Below are 20,322 nucleotides of genomic sequence, written 5' to 3'. Positions count from 1 at the left end.
TAAGATAACTATTAAATTAAAAGATAATGATTTGTAAATAACTGGATATGAGTAAATTAAGCTTTTTATCTATATCTATGTATATTCTTATAATACAGTTTATTTTTAACTAACTAGGCAGCTCATTCTCTTTTTCATCCTTCATCCTGCTTCATAAACTGTCGTCATGTGCAGGAATAAGACCATGACGGGGTAAAAAAATTCCCATAATCCCACTAAGGACTGTTTTTGTAGTTGCTTGGGAGTGTTTATTTATATAACATGATGACTGATGATGATGGTTTTCAGCCTATTTGACCTCACTATTAAGTTATGACAGACAATAATTTACAGTGTCGCTGAAGCGCCAGGTTGTACATTTAATGTTACGGGTTATGTGCCTGTAGGTGTTATATTTTTACATCTTTGAACAAATGAGAAGGAGATAAATGACTCTTATTTCCTCTTCTTTATTACCAAGTAAAACAGGTATTACATTATAATGACTTTTTTTTTCATATATTTTCTCTCAAAATCTTTGGATGGGAAATTTACATGAAATGTTTGCATATTCTGATCCTAATGCAGTGAAAGAATACATACAGCCAAAAAAGTTGTAGAAAAAATAAACTTACAGAAAACCTCTGGTTTTGGAATATTAGTGTACACTCAAAAATAAGGCAAAGAAAAATATAAGCATATTCAACAGAAGAAAAACAAAAGTCGTTCTTACTCAACCAAAAAAAAGCCATGTTTCTTTTTCTAAGGAACTGAATTTCGCCCGAGTCCAAAGTGTGAGTCAACACATGGAAACGCTCTGTAAAAAAGTGAAACACACACATGTGACATGAAGCAACAATTTGTTTCATGAAGAAAATTGAAGGTGTGCTTTTGTGTGCAAGTCAAACACAGGAGGATGTCAAACACCTATATCGGATGCATGGGATGGGTACGTCATTGAACGCATGCCAGATTTGATTGACAATGAGTTTCTGAAGGTGCATCACCAGCAAAATAGAGAATGGAGGCGCAAGTGAAGGCAAAGGAGTCTCTTCTCAAAGCACACTGATACAACAACACACACATCATGACCTCACTGAAATGGATAAAGTGGTATTGCATTGATAAGACCGGCGATGGACAGGTGCAGATTTCATGCGCCACTGTTTGGAGTTATTCATCAACACCTTTTCTTTCTTTTTTTTCTCTTTGTTTTTTTGTTACAAGAAACCTACGTTAGATGAAGAGAGTGTTGTGTGTCGTTACGCAGAACCAAATGCATTATGAGCGCTGACATCAAGAAACCAAGAGACGATCACAGACACGTCCATATGCTCAGAGAAATATTTGAAACATAGCTTTTTATGTACACTTTTTACACTTAAGTCTTTTAAATATTGCTATTAGAAAATGATAAAACATTTATTCGACATGGTGGGAAAAGGGAGAAAATAAAGCAGGGAAATAAATAGTGCTGTCTTTTTGATAGACACTTCTTTTCATTGCTCTGTGATGTCCTCCATCAAAGATTATTGTCAGAGTTTATAAGCAGCATCAAAGGCAACTCCTACAATCCATAGCCCTGGTCCCTTTAGATTTCTCTGGAAACTTAAAGGTCCTTTTCCTCAGTGTATGGCACTCTTGCATCTCTAGACTTCCTAATATAATTTCTGGATAAATTACCCAAGCTGTCCCAGTGAAAGTAGCAGCTTCACACATAAGCGTCAGCTCAGTATAATGCAATTCTACCCACAAAACACCACCACAAACTCCACCTGTGTCCTGTAATGTGAGACCTTTGATGTATCTCAACATTGCACTTGCCCTTTAGTGGTAATTCGATGCGTTTGTTGTGCACCAGGTCACACTGCTCTAACTCTCTGCCAACACGACTCGTTAATGGTAAAAATGCTTCCAGTAGTAGTGTTTAAAGGCTGTGTGTGTGAAAGTATGGCGTTATGTATGCGCTTCAGCCCTGAGCACAGTCTTTCCAGCACATCAAGTGTGGTTTGTAAAGAAACTCTTTTGCACTCAACAAACTGAGGCCTGATGTTTGACTTTGAAATGACCAAAACTGCAGTTCCTTTAACGTCCACTTGAGGCTGCCTCCAAAAATGAGTCAATCCCCATAAACTAGGAGGTGGGGAAAAAAACCGACACTGCATATTATTGCAGTATTTTATCAATACGTAAACACCAAATTTCGATATTTTACGAAATGAATGAAAATACTCTGAATACTACAAACAAAAGCGCTCAGCTCAACCACCATCATCCTGAGATAACGTTAGTTAGTAAACTCACATCGGCTCAAATGTGAATTTGTCTGTGAAGACATCAACAGATATGTGACTTTCACCCAACCGTCTGGTGATTTCCACCTTTAACATTTACAGTTTAGTAAAAAAAACTTTTCATTTCCAATGACAGTGGTGTCCTCAGTGGACTAACTATGCCACTCGTTTTCTGCAAGGCACCACCTCAGTTAATAGGAACTGGACCCGTCGTGCATGTGGGTGTCTTTTTGATCATTCTCTGAGCCATCTGCCAAATCTCCTGCCGTGTTGCACATCATGTCCTAGAAGTCTCTGCTCTATATTACTTGAGTGAACCTACAGTGAACTTAGCCCGCAACCCTGTCATACAAATATGGCCACAAATATAGCTCCAATAATCCAAAACACTCACGACGACTATAAATCAAAATGTAACTTTGCTAACCAAGTCTAAATGGTTCATTCAGTCTAAGGAAGCAAAATAGCATTAAGTTTGGATCTTGGTTACCGTGGGCTTATGATGATTAAATGGATCAAGCATACAAATCATAGAGCAAACAGTTTTATTTGCTCTAATTATTATTGTGACAAGTTTCCCTACAAAATCGAATTTATGTGCTAGAAGGAAATGATCATGACCCATGATCAAATTGTTCCCTAAAGTTCCCAGGACTGAGGCGCAAACATAATTCCATGTCAAGAGCACCTTAGGATTCATAGTGCTGATGTTCTTCCAGTGCTGCAGGTCATTTTAAACTGTCACCTTTAATCATAAGACAGATAAAAGGGATATGACGGTGTCAAAGCTGTCCACACAGAGGAATACATTCTGCTTGGACAACAATCACGACAGTCACACATGTTGAAAATAAACAAAAAACATCTGATTTAAAGGTGGCAGTGCAAATCAGACAGTACCATGTGACTATAACTAATTGGAATACATCTGCAAAGCAAACCTATGTTAAAACGTTTTCCATCTTTTCCACCTCGTTTAAGATTGTTTTGTCATACAAATTATTCACATCATCTTTAAGAGTGCATTCGAAGTGATAACCCGTGAAACAAGAGGAAAATAGAACAAATAAAGCTGGATCACTGTATGAAATCCACAATTATTTTTAAGTTAACAAGAACATAGACTTGGGGTTTCCCTAAACGTTACTCTATATAAGCTCATAAGTGTTCCAAGTGCACAAAACTAATGACTTGTATTTACTTGCATAAACTCAGCAGCAGTCAGTTGACCGAGAATGTCACATTTGACCTCTGTGTTGTTATCTGTTACTCTAATGAACTCCAGCCATTAAATCTAATGGCTCCTAAAGATAAATTTTCAAATGCACTAAACATGGGATGATCCATAGTCTTCACAGTCAAAAGCCATTGATTTTCTTGGTTCTGTTCGCAAACAGGTCCGCTAATTATCTGCCAAATATTTCCCTGTGAAACACAATAAGACATGTCAGATAGTTGGGAAGTGTCCGTGTGCATTTATATTAACAAACCACAGACTGAAGACAGTCAGCCACTGTTTCTGATGCTTAAACTGACCTGCAGCAAATCTCTTCTTGACCAATGATAGCCGGTAGCCAGTCCCGACCAGCTGGATGTCACAGCCTGACAGAGTGCTTCCTTCGCTTGTGAACTGGACTGTCAGCTGGGAGGGTTTACAGGGACCCTCGATCATCTGGAACCGGCCCAGGAGAGCCCCTACTCCTGCCAGACATGTGATATTTGTGTAACGGGACCAAAAGATTTTACTTTTAAAATCCAAAGAAGAAGAAGAAGAAGTAGAAATTAAAAATGTTAAATATTATGAACATGGCAAAAATGAATACTTGCCTCCATTCTCAGACCTGTGAGACAGGCTTGGGATTTTCCACTGTATTGTCTGCTGCTCCGGATTCCTATATGAGGAAAGAAATTCCATGTTACATGTTACTCTCTCACATGTACTCTAAAGAGCAGATATAATAATACGATGAATACAGTGCATATCAATAATACACAGGCAACTGTGCCAATATTTATACACACTTATATAAATACAGAGTATGAAAATAATATAGCCTAGTTTCTACAAATAGATGGTAAAAGGTAGACGGTTGATGCACTAACATACACGTCAGTTTGCTCAGTTTACAATACTATCTCGGCCTTAGCCTCTCAATACGACCACATACTAAGAGTCCTTGTCACCAGGAATCCTCACCAGGTGGCAGGTGGGATCATGGCCTGTAGTTTGGCAATGCCTCCATCAACAGGAACCAGGAAGTTGATGTCGTGAAGCGGCACCGGGGCAGCCAGAGCCTCCGTGTTGTATTTGTAGTCTATTCTAAGGTCTATGTTGGTGCCATCGCCACGCCAGCTCACTGCCAGGTTCAAAGGAGTGGACTGGATCCCGTCTGCTGAGACCTAAATGGCAAAGACAAAGAAGACAGTGAGATAACTGGATAGATAGAAAAAATATAAAAACACATCCGTGAATATTAACGGATATTATATACCTGATACTTGATCATATCCACATTGTAGTATGTCGCCTGAGGCTTCTGTTCAGCCACTTTCTTTAGATGGCTAATCAAGTTTGGCATATTTACCCAGAACTCCTTTCTGTCTACACTGTCTGTAGTGGAATCACTAAGGGATGAGAGGAACATCTTTGATTCAGCCAGCATGAAGTAACACTATGAATCTCTTTTGTTTGGACTGTAAAAATGGGCAACTGTCCGCTCCAGTATATGTGTTTGTCTGTAATCTTCATCTTACCAGCACAGCAGCTGTGGATTAGGGAGGACCTGCTCCAGTCGGTTGTAGTTGCTGATGCTAAAAGTGAGGATAGGTTGAGCTGGGTGGCTCGCAAAGTGCCTGGTTATGCCAGCGGGGAAGGACAGCACCATCTCCCCTGTGATCTTCACAACACATCTGAGGCAGAGAGAGGACTCAAACTAAACAAAATATAAAGCTCACAGATCCCTCTCAGTATAAAAACCCTGAATACAAAGAACTGTGTACCTAATTAGGCTTAAAACAACCTAGCCCAGTCTGCCTTAGAAACATTCCCCTGTCTGCAATTATTAGCAGTGCAGTGTTTCAGTTTTAGCATAAATCCATGCTGACATGATGTCAGTGCATTTTTAATGTAAGCCTACTTGCTGGGGTCAGCGCCTTTAAAGTAGGCATTGATGGTTTCTGTGAAGGCAGCTGCCACTGGCAGAGTGTCTTGGGGTCCCATGGTGAGTGGACTGGGACCTCTGGAGCACCCTAAAACACACATAAACACAAGTGACACTGCTATAACATCTCCTTATAAAACCGTAGTTGGGTTATATCTTACTTGCCTGAAAGTAGGTTTCACACACAGAGGACAGAATAGTTCAAAAACAATTAAAGCAAAACCAAAGCCTCGATCATGGATCTGGATTCTAAGTAAGTGAGCAGGAGATGGGGATGGGTGGCAGCACTCTTGTGGACACAGCCAGTAAAGAAACGGGGCAGGTGCGTACAGTGCATGCACTGGTGTCACTAAAGCAGCACTATAGCTCAACTCACCTTCAAAAGCTAAATAAAACCTGCCGTGGTCAAACCATACCAGAGGCTGCGAGGCCTCTGAGTGAGCAGAGACATCAGGAAGAGAGAATCATGGAGAGGGACAAGACTGTGAGGCAAGGACACGATGAGTGACAGACAACATGTGGACTGAGATGCGCAGCTAAGCCGCAGAGACGAGCATGACAGCCATCTTGCTGGTAGCATACCTGTGGTGGACAAGTTGAGGTCCCTTCCTAAAGTTGGGGTGGACGCTGCACTCTGTGAGGTAATGGAGGAGATTGATGAAGAGCTCTCTGCCCGGGCCAGGGGGGCAAAAGGCGGGGGGCTGCTTGAAACTGGCGGACTGAATGGCCGGGTCTGGAGATGTAACACAAGTTATTTTGTTCAGAATGAAAAAACACAGTCTCAGGAACAAAAGATAAATGAGGGGGGGAGAGAGAGGGTAAAAGAAAAGAAAGGGCTTTTCCCACATACCAGGTCTGTGATCGGTTTCCCCGGGGGCAGCTTTGGTCGGGAGGACGGACGAGGAGGAGGAGGCGGAGGGACTGGGCTGCCTCGAGACTGAGGTGTGGTAGGACGAGCTGGAGATGAGGGGCCTGTGGCACATACCAGTGTCTGTGGTTAGCACAGCCTTCAGTTCACAGTGACGGAGATTTTTATTGCCGCACTTCCCTTCTATCAGCTGTGTTTGGAGAGAAACTGTTGTGCGAGACTCTGGTTGGTTCTGGCATGAAATAAAATTGCTGTTGAGATTTTTGTAGGTGTTCTTCTGATTCACGTGAAAAAAAAATCTGTAGGAAGACGTTACCGCTTGATCTCTGTGCTGATAGAAAGCATCCTGTAATTTTCATACTGGTCTGATGTGGGATGCTTGTTCTCGGTATTCACCAATTGAATGATGGTATATGTTAAACAAGACCATTTAAGCATTTTCAGCAGTCCCCCTTTAAAATATCAACATTATATTTCCTTATATTTCTGGAAAGATAAGACCTGTTATGCACTACAAACAAAACGCTGTCATTTCAGAATCACAACACTAGATGTCACTAAAGTTTGACCTGCTCATCTCTGTGATTTTTATTTTTGTGGCTGTGCTGGTGGCCTCGTCATTCTCACTTTTTTCAAAGCAAACAAAATTAAAGGACACTGCAGAATTTAAATAAAAAACATTAATCGTGCTTGGTGTAAATGAATCTCGAAGAGGCCACTGTGCGTGTTTGCAGCAACACAAGAGTACTCACTGCTGCCTGAGTAGGGTCCCGGGGAAGACATGATAGACCTGTAGGTAGTTGGAGGAAGAGGAGGTGGCGTGCCCCTGAAGCTTGGCGTCAGCTCTCTGGGGGAACCCACAAAGTCTGGTACATCTTCTCTCAGGTTTACACCTTCTGGAGTCCTCTTACCCCCTAAACCCCCAAGGACCAGTGGAGACGTGACTCCAGCACGAGGGGATCTACGCTCCGCTGGCAGAGGAGGCACAGGGCTGATGGGGGCAGGGGAGGAAGAGTACTCTGCAAACTGCAGCATCTCCTCATCAATAGCATCCTCTTCAGGGCACCCAGGAGGGGAATTAGAGGGGGAGAATTCTGGGGGCAGAGGAGGGGCTGGTTCATCTGGCGGAGGAGGTCCGAGTAGAATGGAGGGAGGCGAGTCTGGCGGAGTGAAACGAGGAGGAGACCCAGGGGAAAACGGCGGAGGTGAAGGTGGGGGTTCGTTTGGAGGTGGTCCAGGCGAGAGGCAGGGGGTGGAAGGGGTGGATGAAGGTGTGTCTGGCGGAGGAGAGTCGGGTGGCGGAGGTGGAGCCGGTTCATCGGGCGGTGGGGGCCTGTCATCAGTGAAAGTAACCCATCTGGGAGACATGGTGTCCTCACTCATGGGTCCAAAGACATCGTCTAGGTCGGGGGCAGGGGAGCCTCGGTAAGAGGCTGGGGAGAGGACATTCAGGTAGATTGGTGCCGAACTGCGAGCCGCCCTCCCATTGGGTAGATCGGCTGCAAAGAGTATATTGGAGAAGTGAGATCACAGCTGACTGATCTAACTATATTCTTGACTGATGTTTGAAAATAAATTTACCAGCAGATTCTGAAGGATAGCCGTAGTGACTTCTCGATGGAATGTTTTTTGGAGGGAGTGGAGGCGGAGCTGCGACAGGTGCAACAATTCAAGGTCAGCACAACTTCTTTAGAAACACGAATTACAACAGAGATAAAGTTCACTCATGTTTGCTCACCCCCTGTTGGAAAACTTCTGCTCAGCTGTGATTCTGATCGGGGTCTAGAATCTCCCCACGCATCCGAAGGTACCACTGTCATTGGATAAAGGGGGGAACAGTGTCACCTTTGTAAAGGGAGTTTATTCATTTGGGTAAAGTTATGTCTGATCAATGGAGGACTGACCGTCATATCTGGCATATTTTCTCTCTAAAGGCAGCTCAAAGAAGGCAGGAGTGTTCTGTGACAGCCTGTCACTGCAAAAAAACACATGCAACAAGTAAAAAAATAGCACACATAGCTGCTCAAGGGACATCTGAAGCAGAGCAATAGCATACCATCTTAATGAAAGAAGCGTTTAATTTGCCAACATTGCTAAAAGGATGACAGACCTTTGCGTCTCTGGGGCAGGACTCGGTATCGGGGTTGAGCGTCTGGGTCTAGCGATCTCCTCACCTATAAGAAAAATAACAAACGCTCAGCTCCTGCTCTGCTGAGACTACTGTTATGTTGTTCTGGTTAGGAGTGGAGAAGTCCCATCCACCAACTGTTTAAACCTTTTGTTCACAAGTGGCAGCCAATCAGAAGAAAGTTGGTTTAAAGGAAGAGATGCTTAAAAGGCTTGTTTCAGACATAGAATTTAAAAAATGACTACACAGAGGCTTAGAATAAGTTAAATAACGATTATTTTGAACCCTGAGTCATGCAAAGCTCCTCAAATAGCTGGGTACGAGCATAATATATCCTCTTTAATATGCGTGCAGTAGCAATGTGGTTATGAGCACAAGTACAGGAATACGGGAGGAATTTTAAAAAGTGATTTTTAGAGATGTGTACTTACAGGACAAGTTCCTTTTCATCTGCCCGTGCAAAAAAAGAAAAGAAAAAAAAAAGAAATCCAAACAAAAGAAAAAGTAAGGCTACAGATCATATTATACACCGTATACAAATACACATGATCTTCAGTCCTTTAAGATGTTCTTCTTTCTTATTATATCAAAACACAGTACGATTATAGGAAATCTAATTTGTGTATTACTCCTCTGGCTTAAGTGCTCTTCATCAGTCTTGATAGTTTTGGTGTGACTTGAACAGAATTGGAGACATCAGCTTGAGAAGTCTGTGCTTTGTCTAGTGCTGCCAAATCATAACTACCAACTCCATTCGAAAAATAAAAAGCATCTGAAAAGCAGAAATGCCTCCTTCCAGAAATGATCATCAGAAAAATATACATACTTTCTTGTGAGTCTTTTCGTGAATGAAGCACACATGCTAACTGTGTCAGTCAGCAGAGGGAAGTATGCATCTACCCGTGATGGGAGGCTCATGCTGACATGACAGCATGACAAGGTGTAAACATTAATGGCGTACCCCTTCTGCAGAGCTGTGGTACATTTTTTGGAGCTTTGAGAGGCAAAAGTCAAGTGTCACGTATTCATGAGAAGGCGGAAATTTCTCCCGTCTGTATCTCTGGTGGACAAGGCAACTCGCTAACTAAACAACGGATGAACAGCACTACAGCCTGAGGTAAAAATGTTTCTCTTTATTTTCTGCATTGTACAGAGTAAGGCAGCGGAGATCAGAAAGCTGCATTTGGGGCTATCAGTGGTAAAACAGCCAGCAGAGGGAAAACTTACCGGACTGTGTCTCTGAGACCAGCAAAAAGGAAGAGAGAACAGACCTGGGTCAGAGAGTGAGTGACAAATCAGTCAAATGGACACTAACTACAACTACACACACCGCATCTCTTTACTTTAACCGCAAAGCCTCAATAATGCAGCATGAGCCGTAACTCCCTGGAGATTATGCGGACAATACGAGCATCACCTACAATCAGCACGCACACAGCCTCACACCGAAGACAGCAGGGTCTCTAGATCAACGGGTTTGGAACTGTATGTGTGTTAGGTTTGCTTTGCATTATGTAACGCACACGCTTTGCCGCTGAGCAGGAAAAAACTGAAGGAACAGAAGCAAGAAGAAAAAGAAAGTTGTGATTTTTGTGAGGCAGTGAGGTTGGGAAAGAAAGTGCATCCAGGAAAAAAAACGAAAGCCAGCGAAGACAGTCTACGAGATCACTACGACAGGAGGGAACACGTTATCAAGCGTTTTCACCACATCTCATGCCATCTGTCAGGGTGCTGATACAGATGTGAAAATGTGTGACAGGCTTACCGGACTTCTCCTCTACAAGAGGGCAGCAAATAAGTGAGAAGAAAAGACAAGCGCAGGCAGAGAGTCAAACAGATTTGAGAGAAATTAGCAGCTGGTAAAGTATATGAACTGCATTGAGCGTGACTATTGTGCTCTTCACAACTGTGCAGCAGAACAGGACTGCAGATCAGCAGCACTCACCAGAGACGGGGACAGCGCCAGGCCTCCCACTGACGCTTTTAGCTCGTCCATGGATGGAAGCACACACTTGGCACTGTCTGATACCAGCGGCTTGATCTTAATTTTGAACTTTTTTTTGCTGTCCTCGTCATCCTCTGAGTCGCTGGACGAGAAAAAGTGCTTTTCTTTGGAGGCTGGTGAACACTTGTAAAGGGCAAAGAGGAGGAAGTACAACATGCTGTACAAAAATGCAGATAGTTCAACCTTCTGTAGCATTTAAAGCAAGGACAACGGTGCAGGACAGGAGTGAGATATCCATTCTGTGTCCCAGTTACCAGTATTACAACTGCTGTAACTGACACTCCTTCTCCACCTCCACTAAATCTTCCTGCTCAGGGAAGGTCTCCACAGTGTCAACTATCTATGAATCCAGTTCAAACATATACTCCCACTGCTGACACCTGTGGGAGCAGAACTGAGCGTCAGTGGTTAATGAGAACTGTGGTTTAGCGACAATTGTAAAGCCGGTTCGACCTAATGTGGCTGTGTCCGGCTGCCTTGCAGCAGGGGTGCACATACGCAGGGATTTGGCCTATTTAATGCTGAAAAGCACTCAACCAATGAGTCACAAAGCCAAACAGATCAATAGTTTTTGCTGGCGAAGACTCCTAAGAGTGCTACTTCTCCTTCCGACTAAAAGGATATCATCACCCTCGTCACCAGGCCGGAGGCTGAAGCCCTCCTCATCTACATCAGGAGAGGCCTGCAAAAGAGAGACAGCGAGAGGGAAATGGTGACGGTTGTTTCTAGCCACTCTCAAACTCTTCAGCAGCGCATAGAAATGCAGATTAGATTTCACAGATGTCTTGCTGGAGACGTTCCACTTGGTAGATGAAGCTCCTGCTGACTCACAGATTATGCACCGCCATAACTCACACACATTTGTACCCTTTACTCTGTAATTTTAAACCTAGCGTCACATGACACTGATTGCACAGCACAGCACTGCAAGTATTTCCAATGCCAGAGCTGCAGAGTCCATGCAAAAAGAGAGACAAAGAGAGAAAATGTGCAGGTGTAGGCTGTGGATACTTACATATCTGTCCCAATCAATCTCCCCATAGAAACCATTGGGAGCCCCGTTGGCCTTTTTCTATCAAAACGGAGATCATAAAGAAGGCAAAACGATAAAAGCTTATGACGTTAAACTAAAATTCTTTTAATATCAAAATTATATTTTTTTAACATACTTTTAGATTTTTTTTAATGTACCATAATCAGAATAAATTATTGCTGCAGGCCCAGTTCAGTTAAATGTAATTTTATTCATAGCACCAGTTAACAGTCTTCCCAAAGTGTTTATATGTCCAGGTAAAGAAAGAACCCAAATGAAATTTTTATCCCCAAAAAGCAGCACTTGGAAACAGCGGTGCAGAAAAACTACCTTTTAACAGGAAGAGACCTCCAACTAATCCGTTTAAATCTTGTTAAAGTCACTGTGCTGTAGTTTCCTGTTGTGCTGTTATAATCTCCTAGGTATAGTTTCCTCTGTTAAACAGTCACAAACACTTAGAGGGCCAAAAAAACCCAGGTAAATTAAAGGAAACACTTTCATTGTGTATGTACGTACGCTTCCTTTCTTTCCACTTCCACTTCCTTCTTTGTCAGGTGAGCTCCTGTTTGACAAAACAAGCAGATGGAAAAATTAGGTACCAGTATACCAGTAGATTTTTCTTCATTTGTATGTGGTTTTAAAAAAGTGGGTCTTGTTTTAAATTATTTAATGTAAAATACCCATGTTGTGGTACTCAGATTATTTTTGGTATCTTTTGCAGGTACCGCATAGACCTATAGCACAAAATTTCCTATAATTTTATAAATCCAACAAGAACTTTATTAGTGTCATAGCAGTAGTTTGGGTTGTTTTACATCTCTATGCATTCACATTCTCAAACCAATGAGTTCTCAAAGTGTTTTAGGGATTTTCTCCTGTTACCAGTGAGTGTCTGAGGAAACTCACGTTGTTTCTTTGTCCTTGTCTTTCTTTCGTAAGCCCAGGGCTTTCCTGGTTCGGTTTTTCAGTCCTAGCATAGAAACACACACAGGAAAGGAGCGCGTGAACATTATCATTAAGAACTCATTTTAAGTTGTTATAGCCAAATATAAAATTAACTATCTAGACATTAAAATGCACTTGAAAGCAAATAACAAAGAAGAGTAATGGGCTGGGTGTATAAGAGCCTGGGGATGAGTATGGGCTAGTGGATACAGAGAAGTTACAGTAAGATAAAAATTAACGTATTGATTTGGAACAAACCCCAGGCAATCTGGAGAGAGCCTCCACATAAAACGAAGCAGTGTCCCCTTCCTGACTATGTAGGCTGTTAAGAAAAAATGAACAACCGTTGATCAATGTGTTCACTTCATTAGCACGATTCAGAGCAGAGCAGCCAGGGATCTAGTACAGCGTCCCATCAGCCAAACTGAATGCCAAAAGTCCTGCAGCACTGTCGGCTGGCAACATGCAGCGATGCAATCAGAACGATAAACACAAAGAAAAACGTTTTTTCTGTTTCACCTTATAGTGATTTTTCAAAGGTTTTTTAAATGATTAGGACACAGAACATGCTGTATGCAAATGTAATTTGGAGCACTTATTATCAACTGACAATAAAAATAACTGGAGGTTGTTTAATGATGCTCCATGCTGCAGGAGTGTATTGATTTAAAAATTACATCAAGTCTATAGCCATGCTAGCATGCTAACAGGTCCGTGAGGCTACCTAGGCCCGACTAATAATAACTTTAGCTTAACGTGCATTTACAGTGTTAGCATTCTGATGTTTGGAGTTCATCACATCTATTAACATGTTAGCAAATTAAAGCATAAAATGTTAGCATACTAACATTCTCTAATTAGCAATACAAAGCGGAGAGAATTAGCTAACATGCTAAACAAAAATTCTCTGGGTGTTATCTATGAAGGCTGTTTGCTGGTATAATTAAAGATAAAGTACTCTTTTGTTTAATGAGTGAATTAATGGGTCAAAAGTGCTCCAGTCCAACATCACTGGTCTAGAGCGCTTACTGTGATAGTCACAGTAATGAATCACTTATTCTGGCTCAATAATTCAACGTACTTATATTCCAGAAAGTGCAGTTAACCAAGATGAGTGACTTTAGGTATTTTAATGTATTTTGACTTGCGTACTATTACACTATAACATGTAACTTTTCACTTAAATAAAAAGTCTGAATAAGTGTAAAGTTAAATGCACTCCACTTAAAAATCTTTGAAAGACACCTTAAACAAATTCTGACAAAGAGCAGTTTTCTTTAAAAAAAAAAAAAAAAAAAGTCTGTGTGTTTGAGTGTGAGTTTGAGTGCGTGTGCACGCATTTTCTTTTCCCCCCCAATAAGCAACCGACAGGTTTGCATAACTGTGTTTTAGAAGAAGTGAGCGCAGTTGATAGTCAAATCCAGAGCGACAGGGACACGTGTGATGAACAGTTGGGAGGATGAGCATTTTGTGCCACTCAGAAGCAGCTGATACCGTTTGTGTGTTGCTCTGCTCATCATCCCTTTGTGTAATCTGCATGCTGTGCTTTAAACTGGATCACATTTTCTAAACAGACTTACCGCTTTTAATTTTTTTTTTGTGCCTTACTTTTTAAATTCATGTCACAGATATTGTGTCGTTAAGATAAACACAAAACAGGAGAAACTCATTTCAAAATTAAATTAATACCGAGTCACTGATGTGGTGATTACCTTCACTCATACTTAAATCCTAACAAATATTATAAATGTTAATCAGTAGCATTCACGTTCTTCTGACAGGGTCTGTGATGTGACGTATTAGTGGCTCGACTGGCAAATATTATTCCTGCATCCTGTCTCTTTGTTAGTCAATCACAGGTCTGTACCACGATTCTTCTCTCCAGTCCTAACCTGCATGTGACATTGTTGGTAAAGATCAGTCCCAACACTGATGAGTAACAAACCTGTTGAACGACTACGTATCACACGCCGAGCGAGTACAAGAGGTCTGGTCAGACTGACTGCAAAGCGATGCAGATCACACTGCGTCACAGCAGGACTGTGTTGTTTTTGTAACCCATTTACAGAGTTTGCCTGAGGAGAGCCTCATTAAACAGAGGCATCATACTAATTAATGATACTAGCTGTAAATATAGTTGAGTTAGGGTCTCCTTCATGCCAACTCACAGACACACAATCTTTAGACACAATTCTGCAAAACATTTCCAAGGACCAAAGTGATGGATTCACACGTCACCCTACTTACTCACAAATAACATGTTCTTCACATTACTGCTGATAATTTAACTATGTAACTTCCCTATAGTGCCATTATTCCACTTTCAAAATCGAGGATTAAAATTCAAGTTATTTTGGGGGTTTTTTACTCTGCACGTGAAATACAAATGGATTTGCATTTATTGGTAATGTGCTACAAGACTTTCAGCCTTTTTACAGCTATATCATTTTCTTAATATGACCAAATTTAACCTCAGGTATCCTTGCAGTGTCTGTTCTGCAGCTTGTAGTCTCTTCTCTACTATATACTGTTGTTCTACATTTTACACAGTTAATTAGCAGATGATACAGCTGGAAGCTCAAGAAGAAAGCTACACACTGACATCTACACACAGCTATTTACAACAAAGGAAACTGCATCTAGGAAAGAAGATAAGACTAAAGCTGTAGGAGAAATGTTCACAGTGGAAACTGACTAATGTTTTTAGACAAAGTATTGTCAAGAACGATGCCTTGGATTCACTGTCAAGTTCTTTCAGACTATGACACAGTTTGTATAAACGCAAACCTCGATAAACAGAAGAATGGCATCCATAATTTGTGTAAATCCCTAAAACAAACAGCTAGTCAGCTATCTTGGTTGTCAGTTGCGTGTAGCTCAACTAGCATGCCGCTGTTACCAGTGACACAGAGGAGGTTTCAAATAAAGAAGGAAAAAGAACAGTTCTGCTCCGATGAGCGGTTTGAACAGGTTTTCTCTGCTTTCTCTTCACATCTTATCCTCTGACTTTTGTTCAGTATTTTAGATATTTACAGTTTCTTACAGTAGCTTAACTTTATGTTAGCAGACAATAAATTCTGCCCTTTCCACGACGTCCATCCTTTCCACCCACTCCCTTGGTTTTCTTCTTTTTACGCGCTTCCAGCCCTATCTCAAGTAGGTTTCAAGTTTCTGCAAGTTGATTTTTATACACTCCTGACATTTACTCCTGCCTGGAAGAAAAGATCAATTTGATACCTTATGGTATGCCATGGAAAATGATCAGCAGGAATTACATTTTTTTAAGTGTCTGAAACTTGTAAAACTAGCAATGTGGTCTTTAAAGCATAAACTTCTAGTACAAATAGGCCACCTGGCCAAGATTACTGCCCACACTACTGCAATTAATGATTCTGATTTATAGAGAGGACCTGCACATTTTATCTTAAGCCCAAGAAGCATATTACTACACCTATATTTTAGTCCAGACCTCACTAAATGTCACTAACTACATGCTAACACTGTGTGCACATGTAGCTAACAAAGGCTACGGTGAGCTTGTGACATCTGTGTGAGTTTCCTCCAGCTTGTGAACCGAGTACAATATCATGTTAGGTTGACTGCAGGCCCTCTGCTAATAATAGCCACCTTCCATTACCACGTAGGCACAAATGGATGATAAAGACCCAGCATCTCTCATGCAGAGCAGGATGGTTTATAATGTACTTCACCTAACTGTAGGACAGCATCCTTTACTTCAGTTTATATGAGACATGCACTAAATGCTCTGAGGCTGAAGGATCACCTGATAGCAACAGCTAGTAGTAATGAATGAGTACAGCTACTTGGAGTGGTCACATGTCTCCTTACATACACATCTATATGACATAACTGCAAGATTAGCATGCACACACACATACACACACAGGCACACGCAAAAACAAACACAAACCCAAAAGGACATTACTCTGTACACACTTTACCACTGTGAATGGCAGCTCCCCCTTTCTACACCACAAACATCTTCTCAGGCATTACAGCTACCTTTCTATAAATCTTACACACACACACGCATACGCACAAGTACTCACAATAGCCACATTGTCACACTGGTCATGCATACAGCTCAGTCGTACCAGAGGTCCGCACGGCATGACAGATCACATCACTGCATTCACTTTTTTTAATGGCCCAGCAGGACACAAGAGGGCAGGAGGAGGACGCTGAGAAACAGGACGTGGAAAATAAAAGGAGTGCACACATCACTTACCTTGCATCATGATTGCAGATTTTCATCCTACGCTGCCCTCTGGATTGCAGGCGGGCAGAAATGGAGGAATCCGACCGGTCAAAAGATGCCTGGGCAGGGCATAGCTAATTCTGCACAGCTCCCCAGCGAAGCACGATGTTGATTTCCTCCACCCCCGAGGGCCCGACTCCCAGACACCCGCACGGGGAGGCGGGGTGGGAGCTGCAAGGCAGCAGGAGCGGTGAAGGACACGGGGAGAAGAGACACCCGAGGAATGCGCTGCAAATCGGGAGAGGAATAGGGGTCCTCTCTGTGTGCGTTAGGCCACAGACGGCCGAGCGGCACTGACACACGCCATCGCTGAGAGGGGGGATGCTGAGGAAAGGCAGAGGGAGAAAAAACAGAGCGCTACAGAGAGATAGAGGGGCAGAGAGAGGCAGAGAAAGACCAGGGGAGAGAGGGGCGGAGGGAGGGAGTGGGAGGCTTGCTGATGTCACATCTGCACTAAACCAATCCCTGAAACCACGGTCACATGGCTGCTGTCCCCTGATGCCTAAGCACCTCTTGGCTTGCCTTGAGCAGGCACACTACATACTATGCAAGGTCCTATAAAATAAAATACACTATTTTCTTTTATTTTGAATTAATTCAAATATTGCTTTTGCTTTGAAAATAAATCTGTTGTATTTTTTTTTTATGATTTATGATGATTAAATTCATTAAAATTTTCTGAACTGCAAAAAGGTCACCCATCCGTTTTCTTTGCAGACATGCTGGGGCGAGAGGCGGGAAACACCTCGCCATCAACACAGGGAGACAGGCAACCTTTCATGCTTACAGTCACACCTAAGGCCAATTCAGAATCACCAGTTATTACCAGTTAACCTAACATACATGTCTTTGGACTGTGGAAGGAAGCTGGAGTACCCACAGAGGTACAGGTAGAACTCCAAACAGAAGGATCCCCCCACAGGCCGGTGGGTTCAAACACAGGACTCGCTTGCTGTGAGTTTAAAGCTCTATGTTGTCCTTTTTCATGCAAATATTCTACAGCTAAAAGTGGACCAGTGCCTATACTGGGTCACTTCACTGTGCTGGTGGCTGATCATGAAACCTAACCTTGAAACTTTCCTCATATAGAGTGTTCTGTTAATACAAAAATATATTTAATTCATTCTTCAGGTAATACAGGTAATACAAGTAATACAAGTCCAAATCAGAACCAGTGAGCCACTTAAGCTTTAGCAGGTGGATTGGAATAATGCCTTTGATGCTGTGGAGGGCTGCAATCAGATCTAACAGCGAGAGGATGACAAGAGGAGATCATTTGTTCAATTTCAGTCACATAGGTTTTGATTTGTGGGGGGGAAATGCTGAAGACACACTTTTTGGGAGTTTTTTTGGTTCAGAGGGTTTTTTGCTAGTTCTCTGGAAAGAAAACAAGAGCAATATACTGACTTCACAAAGCTGCAAGACTATTTCTATTGCTAAAAATGTGTCCCACTTGAGGACAGCAGAAAATCTACCACCGCAGAGTACACCCTGTCAGCTATAATCATAAGACGTGCTCACTGGGAGGAGGGACCCCAAATGTTAGCCTGGAAGTAAGCAAGAGCGGGAAGGACAAAGGACAAACTATGACTGTGTGCGCGTGTTAGACCAATTGCTTTAGTCAAAGCAGTGGTTTGATTATTCATCTGCTTTAATGGCAGCGTGCTGGACATTTGGAGCAGAGTGACTCACCCTCACCGATACAGCAAGGACAGATGGGTCTGTGGGTGTATGTATGTGTGTGATTGTTTGGGGAGAGACCCCACTGTGGAGGTCACATAATTTTAAAACAGTAGAAAATTCAAGCGTGTGTTCTTTCCCTCAGCTGTTTTGTTCTATGCTAAGTGTATACTCAGAGTGTAATCAGATGCAGACACAACTAAAGAGTCAGTGTCCTTTATGGCAGCCAAATGAAAAACAAGAAACGTTCCAAACCTTGGAACCTAAAATATTCAGAGAACCAGAAGCTGAACACGACGCTTGTAAACCGGAATAAGTTTCCCCAGCTTCTGCCACTGAAGTTTATTTGTAGCTGTTTATTTGTATCCTAGAGTAACCGTTAATGAGCTTAAACGAGCTGGCACAACACACCTCAGGCTGCACCCGCGTGCTTCCCTCAATCAGCCTCTTATGTAAGATGACATCCAGGGTTCAGAGGTCATGGCAAGTGGGATTAGCAAAGGAGAGCCGGATGGAGAAGAGCACAAGGAGAATGAGGTGTGAGTTGTTCTGTTAGCCTGGCATTACTGCTATTGTTGGGCTCTGGGTGTCAGAGAGACAGGAGTGAAAGAAAGCTGTGAACAGATCACAAATATTAGTGAGACAAAAACAAGAAACAGCTATTTAGGTAAACATGTGTCTACAGACGCAGATGTGCGAGGCTGTAGTGATGCTGTCCCACACAGTGTACAAATAGGTTAGACTGAATTTTAATGACGGCCTGCACAGAGATCTAACTGCAGGAAGCTGCAACAGGACTAAATCCTTTCGCTCTTAGTGACTCAATACTGCCACCTGCTGAATAAAGTTACTCAAGCCTTACAGAAGTTACACTCAGAGGCCACTTTATTAGGTACACCTGTGCAAACTATTGCTGTTTAGTATTTGATTTAAATATATTCAGTTTTATTCATATATAGCACCAATACACAACAACAGTGGCCCCCAAGTTGCTTTATGTTGTAAGGTCAAGACTCTACAATATTAGAGAGAAAACCCCAAGAAAGGTAGGCTGAGGGAGGGGCAGCCATCTGCTGTGAGTATCTGGGGGCTGAGGGGAGACAGGAGAGAAAAGAGAAGACATTACTTTGGTAATTAAGTGGTAATAACGTACTATTTCCACATTATTACCTTCTTGTTTCAATCCTATGTCCCCACTATTTCCACATCTTGTCCAGCTAAGCTATGACTTTTTAATTTTTAATTTTTTTTTTTTTTTTAGCTCTGATGAACTTTACACTGCACCTTCACTTTAATGTATTATCATAATATGTCACAAAACAGTCTTTCCATTGCTCCATTCAACCTTTAAGTGTGAGTTTCAGAACTGGTTGAAACAGTTTTCATGTGCCACTGTCACTTTCTGGAAAGACTGCGTGCTGTAATTGCTATTATTTAAACTATATCACATGTCTGTCATTCCCTCCCAAGAGCCATTATTTTATTCCGCCTATGAAAAGAGGCATAGAGGCCATGTTTCTGCTGCAGGGCAAAAGTGTAATTTTCTAGTTTCTTCAATCATTTTAGGAGATTAAAGGACAAACAGTCATTTACTCCACCGCGTTATCATCTGATAGATACATGGGTTTAAAAGTGAGACATAAAAAAATAATACTTGATGTTTAATCGTTCATTCAGTCATCACATTTACACTGATATACAAAACAGTTCATATAAGATCCATGTTACAAATAGTGACTGAACAGGCTCAGGGTGAGGCAGTGCTTAAATTAATGCTCGGCCTATATTCTATCTTTAAAAGTACCGCACCTTCCAAGTAGAAAGACTAGAACGACATAACATCAACAAACAGAACAGCAACAATACTCTCACATATGACGCTCAAAAATATATTTGTAGAACATTTGTTTGCAGACTGCAAGTGAATTGCACATTTTTATGCACATATCA

The 20,322-nt window shown here is 41.9% G+C and overlaps 2 protein-coding genes across 4 annotated transcripts; both read right to left on the bottom strand.

Moving 5' to 3' along the window:
• Positions 1-433: 433 nt before the first annotated feature.
• LOC308412711 (SH3-containing GRB2-like protein 3-interacting protein 1) lies at positions 434-10,463 on the bottom strand. 3 transcript variants are annotated; one of them, XM_080907244.1, is made up of 18 exons: positions 10,376-10,435; positions 10,196-10,207; positions 9,658-9,701; positions 8,862-8,880; positions 8,413-8,476; positions 8,207-8,277; positions 8,041-8,115; positions 7,884-7,952; positions 7,055-7,801; positions 6,285-6,406; positions 6,017-6,167; positions 5,411-5,522; positions 5,028-5,183; positions 4,766-4,898; positions 4,471-4,673; positions 4,101-4,165; positions 3,810-3,974; positions 434-3,698 (listed from the first exon to the last, which is right to left on the bottom strand). In XM_080907244.1, exons 4-18 carry the CDS (start codon positions 8,878-8,880, stop codon positions 3,676-3,678), a joined length of 2,175 nt encoding a protein of 724 aa, XP_080763370.1. In that variant the 5' UTR covers positions 9,658-9,701; positions 10,196-10,207; positions 10,376-10,435; the 3' UTR covers positions 434-3,675. The 3 variants fall into 3 exon arrangements, with proteins under 3 accessions (XP_080763370.1, XP_080763369.1, XP_080763371.1); XM_080907243.1 differs by lacking the exon at positions 10,196-10,207 and having other exon boundaries at positions 10,376-10,463; XM_080907245.1 differs by lacking the exon at positions 10,196-10,207 and having other exon boundaries at positions 3,810-3,968; positions 10,376-10,463.
• Positions 8,877-17,117, bottom strand: LOC308412713 (SH3-containing GRB2-like protein 3-interacting protein 1). Its single transcript, XM_080907247.1, has 6 exons — positions 16,663-17,117; positions 12,375-12,438; positions 11,985-12,030; positions 11,451-11,507; positions 11,060-11,117; positions 8,877-10,551 (listed from the first exon to the last, which is right to left on the bottom strand). Exons 1-6 carry the CDS (start codon positions 16,670-16,672, stop codon positions 10,331-10,333), a joined length of 456 nt encoding a protein of 151 aa, XP_080763373.1. The 5' UTR covers positions 16,673-17,117; the 3' UTR covers positions 8,877-10,330.
• Positions 17,118-20,322: the final 3,205 nt, after the last annotated feature.

The sequence above is a fragment of the Rhamphochromis sp. 'chilingali' genome (assembly GCF_963969265.1).
Source record: "Rhamphochromis sp. 'chilingali' genome assembly, chromosome: 16".
NCBI classification, from domain to species: Eukaryota; Metazoa; Chordata; class Actinopteri; order Cichliformes; family Cichlidae; genus Rhamphochromis; species Rhamphochromis sp. 'chilingali'.
The sequence above is the reverse complement of the archived record's forward strand: the minus strand, read 5'-3'. Positions and strand labels throughout refer to the sequence as shown.